This window comes from Oratosquilla oratoria, chromosome 18, assembly GCF_046742065.1.
Source record: "Oratosquilla oratoria isolate Oo_2021 chromosome 18, ASM4674206v1, whole genome shotgun sequence".
NCBI classification, from domain to species: domain Eukaryota; kingdom Metazoa; phylum Arthropoda; class Malacostraca; order Stomatopoda; family Squillidae; genus Oratosquilla; species Oratosquilla oratoria.
In genome coordinates, this window is record NC_134794.1 from 64798949 (window position 1) to 64806733 (window position 7785).

Genomic DNA, 7785 nt, shown 5'->3' on the forward strand with positions numbered 1-7785 from the left:
GGCAGTGAGCTCAGAGCTCATTATTAGCAGATCTCTGGGTAGGCCTGAGACCACTCACACTCCACACACCGGGAATGCAAGGTCACAACTCCTTGACTAACGTCCCGTACCTACTCGCTGCTAGGTGAACAGGGGCTACACGTGAAAGGAGACAATCCCAACTTGTCTCCGCCCGGCCGGGGAATCGAACCCCGGTTCTCCGGCTTGTGAGGCCAGTGCCTTACCAATCCGCCACCGGGCCGTGTGTGTGTGTGTGTGTGTGTGTGTGTGTGTGTGTGTGTGTGTGTGTGTGTGTGTGTGTGTGTGTGTGTGTGTGTGTGCGAATGGAGCTGGAGACCAGAAGACAAGATATTTTGAATATGATTAGTGGGCAATACAAAATTATGAACTTGGAAAACAACCAATTACAATGAATAATTTAAAAACATTAATTTCATAAGTATGATGCTCCTACACTGTCGAGTTGGGTGATATTTCATTGAATTTAAATACTCTCATTCATGAGTTTATGAAATTACGTTTATGAGTTTCCTCGCGGGTCGGACTAAATTATCTTGCGGACCGTATGCGGCCCGGAGGCCGGAAGTTTCCAGCCCCTGGTCTAGAGGGAGGCCGAAGTAGAGATGGAGGGACGGCGTGGAGGAAATCCTAGGGGAAGAATTGACGTTGGAGGAGATGAAGGAGGAAGAGAGGATTGAGAGGACCAGCTGGAGAAGTGAGGTGAGGAGGAGGAGGAGGAGAGGGGGCAACGTGATTCAAATGCTATTTAATCATCTTCAACCTGTTGAGTGTAACTGGCCAGAGCTCAACAAAGTTAAATTGGTGACGGGTCTAATCCTATTGCACCATAACTGCCGCCAGGCGATTCTTATTCGTCCGAGATTGTCCTTTATTTTGAGAGGGGCATCATAATGCATTATCTGTTGTCATTCGACTTTAATAAAAATGTTACACATATCTTGTGTAACGTTTTGCTTGGTGTGATTGTCTAGAGCACTGGTTTTCAAACTATGGGTCGCGACCCAAAGTTGGGTCGAGAGATCAATTTTGACGGGTCGCAGGGACACGGAAAATTCTCACGTTTTCAGAGTATTTCAAATACTTGACTAATCAATTTAGTTTTCTGAAGGAAATGCAGTGCCATGGATTCTGTTAATTTAGTTTTGTTAAAGAAAAGCGGTACACATTATTTTTTCCCCCAAAGTAAATGGTATATATATATATATCACTGTCCATTTTGTTTTTCCTTTATTCTGGGTCGCTCACGAAAAGGTTTGAGAACCACTGGTGTAGAGTAATAATTCTTTGTTTTTGAATGATGGTGATCTTTGGCTGGGAGCGAGTGCCGCTAGAGTCACTGAAAATAGAGTCGGTGCACTAGAACCAGCGTTTCTCAACCAGGGTTCCTCGGAACCCTAAGGTTCCGCAAAAGGTCCCTAAGGGTTCCGCGAGAACAAGTGAGATAAGCTAATGCACTTTTGATTTTTTATTTGATTTCATATACGTAATATAGTGAAACACTCAAATGTTCTTGGTTATTGTAATAATGTAATATATAGACAACATCCTATCTAACCTATTATTACGATGAAAATAAAATGAGAAAGATATGGTATATGTTTTTTTTTCCGCAGGGGTTCCTTGAGACATGCAATTTATTTTAAAGGTTACGCAAGGGCAAAAAGTTAGGTAGGAAGATAATCGCAGCGAAAAAAAAAAACCTACTACCTTTACACGTTCGCTGTTACTTTGTGCCCCATTCACTACGTTCTGAGTATCGCCCGTCAATTTCATTGTTTTCATTCCTCGAGCAGCGCTGAAGGCGGGAAACAAGTACATCCTCAACGGCGACTGGCTGATCGACTGGCCGGGCGACGTCGAGGCCGGGGGAACTTCCTTCTCGTACTCGAGGGCCCAGGACGAGTCCGAAACACTCTTTGCCCTCGGCCCGACGACTGAGGACCTCACCCTTATGGTAAGCACCACTTCGTCGAGGCTGACGTCAGATGCATGTTAATGTTATTCAATATTCAAGAATCGTGAGGCCTTTATTAAGCCCGGCTTTTTCCAATAGAGTTAAGTAAATAATACATACCCTGGGGTTTGCTGCACTCCCTCTGATTGGGGGCAGGAAAGTAGGACAGGGAGAGAGAGGAAAACGGGGGACAGATGGGGAAAGGGGGAGGTAGGTAGGTAGGTAGGTAGGTAAGACTAGGGGAGGGGGAGAGACGAGGAAGGTAAGTAGGGAAAGGGAGGGAGAGGAAGAGACGGAGGTAGGTAGGAGGAGAGAGAGAGAGAGAGAGAGAGAGAGAGAGAGAGAGAGAGAGAGAGAGAAAGAGAGAGAGAAGGGGGAAGGGTAGAGGGATGTAGTGAAGGAGATAGGCAGAGGGAGCATGAGATAGGTTGGGGGAAGAGGTAGATAGGTTGAGGGAAGGGGAGATAAGTAGGAAGGAAGGTAGAGGGAGAGGGCGAGGGAGAAGGGGAGAGATAATGGTTAGGTAGGAAGAGAAGTGAGTAGGTTTAGAAGGAGGTAGGGAGAGGAGACAAGGAGGGAGGGAAGTAGGCAGAGGTAGAGGTAGAGCGAGAAAGGTGGGTTGGGGAGGGAGAAGCAGGTAGAAGAAGAGGTAGGGAAAGAGGGAAGTAGGTAAAGCCAGGTGGGGGGGGAGATGGAGAAGTGAGTAGAGGGAGGAAGGGGGAGGGGAAGAGGTGGGTTGGGGAACCTCCTTGCGTACCTCCACCTCTCCTACCTACCTCCCTCCTTCTTCCACTATTCAATAATACCTCATTCACCTCTGCCTCCCACCCTCTCTCTCTCTCTCTCTCTCTCTCTCTAAACCAGTGGTTCTTAACCTGGGGTACCTGTACCCCTGAGGGGTACGAAACCTTAAACCTGGGGGTACGAGACATGGTAGCCAGTGCAATGGCACTGCATATTTACCACGAGAAAGCATAATGTGCATTCGTTGTACCCTCCTAATTGACATTTCTATTTTGAAATAAAAAAGGACTTTAATTTAGTCATTATATATATCTGATAATTTATCAGTAAGGTTTGCATCGCTAATCCTTTTCATATGTTTGCATTGTATTTATATTGGATGTGGGTACGAGGAAAAAATTCTGAGATAATCAAGGGGTACGAAGAAGGTGAACAACCACTGCTCTAAACGAAGTTTCCATCCTTTTTCAGGTCCTTCTTCGGGAGCACAACCCCGGCATCCGCTACGAGTACTGGACCCCGAACACCGTCCCTGGTCACCTGCCCTTCATCGTCCCTCTCCCGACCAAGTCCTCCTCCACCAGCACCACCTCCCCCTCGACCACCACCACCTCATCCTCGAGCAGACGGACGAGTACGACCCCCAGACCGGCAGTGATCACCAACATCGATATCGTCAGACAGCACCTCCCTTCCGGAGACGACGCCCCTCAGGTCAACGACACCGCCAGCAGCAGGTTGACCCCAGAGGGCACGACGGAGGGTAGCCAACTCCCCCGGCCGGGCGCGCCCTTGCAACCTCCGCCACACCTTCAGCCCTCTACCGATCTCCACCAGGAACCCAGGACCAATACCTCTAAAGAGGGACGTCCCTCCCTCAGCACCTCCTACATCTCCTCCTCCTCCTCAGAATCCCCTCCATTCGTCATCATCTCCTCAGAGGCATCATCGCCTCGCGGGGGCCCGAGGGATCCCAAGCAAAGACGTGTGAAGGGCGAGAAGAAGGATAAGGTCAAGGAGAGACAGGACAGGAGGGAGAGAAGGAGGAAGAACAAGAAGAGGAAGAAGACTTCGAGGAAAGAGGAGAAAGTAAAGAAGGAATGTGGACCTTGCAGGCGCGTCAGAAGAGCGAAGAAAAACTTCTGTACGAGCGACTTCGGTGAGCTTCTCAGAGAGAGAGGAAGAGAGAGAGAGAGAGAGAGAGAGGGGGGGAGGGGGGGTACACGGGAGATAAGAGTGATGCATATACTTCACATGTCTGCCTTGATGCAGTATCATTTAGTTCCCATTCAACATTACCTTCTTTCTTTGCAGTATCACGCGTCGAGGTGGAAAACACAGAGGTACTAGGGTCGGAGATGCGCCACGTGGTCCTCATCCATCAGTCCTACAAGAACACTGTCCCCCTCCTCCACAAGGAGTTCCTGTGGGTGGACAATGCCTGCAGGTGCCCGAGGCTCCGTCCTGGGCGCACCTACCTCCTGATGGGGCGCACGGAGACCTCGAGGGACGGCCGAGAGGTCCGCCTCGTGGTCGGAGAAGGAAGCTACGTCAGGAGGTACAAGCCCCGGGCATTGGCCAAGATCATGCGTCTTCGAAGGGACGAAATGAAGCATTGCAGACCTTGGAGAAGAAACCTCCGGTTCGCCCAGCAGCAGCAGAAGCAGCACCAGGACCCCGACAGAGTCCTGCTGCCGAAGACATCTTTGGAGGACACTGTCCTCACGTAGCAGGACAAAGAAACCCCGCTCCTCGCACGCCCGCCTTACAACACCGCCAAACATGTAGATGGAGATATGAACCAAGCTGTGATGGAGTTTCGACACAAACCAACTCCTCCTTCCCTCCTCCACTACCCGGAAGTGCCTGGCTATTCTAGAGAGGGTACCGACCTGGATAGAGATTAGTGTAGCCTCACTTAGTTTAGATTTGTTAAAGATAGCATAGGATAGGTCGAGTTATGGCTATCCATATATGTTCAGGATAGGCTAAGCAGATTAGGCTGGGCACCATTGTTCAGGGGTGAGGTGAAAGGGTTGCCTTTGTTGGGGATTCTGTTCAAAGTCTTGAACTTCCTTGGACTGTGGTGCAGGAGAGCTTGATGGATCAAGGAACCTCTCCAGGCTTGATCTCTGGTGCCATTCAACAAGTGTTAAGCTTCATTGACACGGGGCTAGTTTAGTCGCCACTACCGCTAACTGCAAGTTAAATTACCCGGCAAGTAAGTGTTGACACTAGGATAGTTTGGAGGCAAGTTGACTATCTTTCTGTTGACATTGGGCAAGTAGAGAGGTAGTTTACAAGTCGCTTTCAGCACTAGCGGCTACTGAACTAGGCCTATGTCAACGAGGCTTTATCATGATTTTCCACATCTTTTCGTTCGTGTACTTAGGTGAATGTTGTGCTTGATTGAACCGGCTAGAAAATGGACACTAATCTTTATTGTGGCAACTGTACGCAGACGTACCGAGTTCCCCCGACAAGCCGTTTGCTAAACAGCCTGGCATTGTCCAGAATGAAAGTAAAAATAGTGACCAGTACAGAGGAGGTTCAACGAATTTCTGATCTCTGTTCGGTAATGTCACCAAGGTAGGCTAGGACTTAAATATCCCAGGGCAATGAACTCGGACCAGTGGTTCTATTCCCATATTCGCATAATGCCAATCGTGAACCTTTTGGAGATCACTTTGAAACTGAATAAAATCATATAGCACCCATTACTAGTGTCTGGTGTGTGGTCCCCCTGAGAAAGCTTTAAACAATCCGGGACAGGCCCATGGGTCACCAATAAGGCTTACTGGTCTACAGTGCTTAGGTGAACCGTTACTGGTAAGCTCCATTGTGGACACCCAATGTATCTCTCCTGCCTTCATAAATGAAAACCAGGACAAATGTTCCTGCATTGTATGTGGCTTTGCATTACAAAGTGCAGCACATTAATTCTAATTTGTGACTAACTTATTGGGCATACGGTAACTCTTTTCAGGCAACATGAAGTCGCTGATTGCTGCAAAAGGTCTTGTGTCAGAGAACACATTTAGCTAAACTAACTTAGGTTCACAAGGCATGTTTACCACTGCTATAAAGCCAGACTACCACAAAGTCTCATGTCCATCATTGCTAGCTTCCTCCCATAAATTCTTCCCTCCACTTCCTTTAGATCCCTTCAGGATTAGGGGGCATTGAAGCACAGACCCACTTTAATGTGGCAACATTGACAAGTGTGGAAATAAACTCAATTCGTTCTGTTTTGAAGGGTCGTGGTGACGTGACGGTACGGTCTTCGCCTTCTACGAAGCAAGCCGCTCAGGCGAGGGTTCGAATCCCAGTAGGAGAGTTTATTTCCAAATGTCAAAATGACACAAACAATTGACAAGTGTCTACATCACTTGTCTGTAGAAGCAAAGGGTTTCTTTTCCCTTCCCCATTTATCCCTTGGTTCTGTAGGGAGTGAATATAGGGGATGGGGGTCGGGTGGGGTGCGGTGGGGTCGTGATTTGGGAGACAATGGTGTGGAGCAGGACCCATCACCTCTGCCCCAGGAATATACATCAACAACAACACGCAATGAAGAACTCTATCACAGTTGGCTCTTTATAAAGTTCTCCATCACTGTTGGCCTGCACAAGCTGACCTTCATATCTACTTACATCCACAACTTAAGTAACAAGCCCAATTTTATGATCCCTAACTGGAATGGAACTAAAACTCGGGCATAAACACATATTTGTGATTACCAATACCAGAAAAGTGAGACACCACTTATTGCCATTTCTGGATAAAGGATAGTATCAGGAATCTTTGGTACCAGTGTCATGGATGTGTGCCCCCTCGCATCCAGCATGTATCTCAAGACTACAAATGGAGAGAATGTGTACTGGAAGTATGCAAGTCCTTATCCAGTTAATGTCCAGGACTATGAAAGAAAGGGAATGTATACTCTGTGTGCCTGCTTATCCAGCATGCATTCCCAAACTATGAAAGGAATGTATATACATACATATACTATATCTTTGAGTTCCTATATGATATTGGTGTGATCTCGGATCATCAACTTTCAGCTGATATTTGCTTGAAGTGTACAAAGACTTGCTATGGTTGAACTCTGCAATGAAGAACATATCTCTTGACATAGAGAAATCTCTTGTTGTTTTCATAAAAGTGTGCATCTGAAGAGATTTCCAGATATTATTTACATGTTCAGGAACTAGAAGAAATAACACATGAATATGAGTATGAAGTGTGCATCTGAAGAGATTCCCAGATATTATATACATGTTTAGAAACTAGAAATAACACATGAATGTGAGCACTTAGGTGAACTAAATGAATCTGAATGAACATGACCCACTCGTGTGTATCTGGCCAATCTAAAATTGTCAAAAGAAATGTGTGAACATTTATTTGCTTTTTCAGGTTGGATTATATTTCGACTGAAGTATGAAATATATTTAAATAGAATGAATGTATAAAATACAAGTGGGTAACTTATATTTTCAATGAATAAACGATCGATCCCCAACTGAATGTTTTACTTTTTACATACGTACATATACCAAGGGGTTTTTCCCCCTTACAAGGGAGGTAAGTCAAAGGCATAAATCCACTTCTGTCCATTTCATCCCCACATACTCCACTCCCATTCACCACCCCTCTCTCTTTTCACCCTCATGTTTACCTCTTACCACCCCATCCATATACATGTTGAACAACCAGTGATATTACACAATCTTGGTGCAGCTCCACCTTCACCTAACCACTCACTCTTCCATTCCCTACCCTTGCACAAGCCTCTGCAACTGTGACAGTTGGGCCCTATTGTGGAGGGACCATCTTGCTGCATTACCTTTGACCTGAGCAGTGTGGTGGGGGAGAAAAGGCATGATTTCTTCCACAAGGTGCTGAGATACAAAGGGCATTAAAGATGTGTATGCAATGGGTGGGTGCTTTGAACTAGCCACCCTCACCCGCATCCCAACCTACCTACACACCAAAGGCCCTTTCCTTTTATAAAAGGAAGGCCGAGTCAAAGCACACACCCGACCTAGATATGGACCAAGGGGTCT

At 46.8% G+C, this 7785-nt stretch overlaps 1 protein-coding gene across 2 annotated transcripts in view; it reads left to right on the forward strand.

Annotated features, from left to right (window-relative positions):
- Positions 1-7235, forward strand: part of LOC143035340 (uncharacterized) — a 481331-nt gene extending 474096 nt beyond the window's left edge. For both annotated transcript variants that reach the window (XM_076202313.1, XM_076202314.1), the window contains exons 10-12: positions 1815-1975; positions 3191-3878; positions 4034-7235. In XM_076202313.1, coding sequence (XP_076058428.1) covers positions 1815-1975; positions 3191-3878; positions 4034-4449 — 1265 coding nt within the window. In that variant the 3' untranslated portion in view covers positions 4450-7235. The remainder of the gene's footprint in view (positions 1-1814; positions 1976-3190; positions 3879-4033) is intronic.
- The last annotated feature ends 550 nt before the right edge of the window (positions 7236-7785 follow it).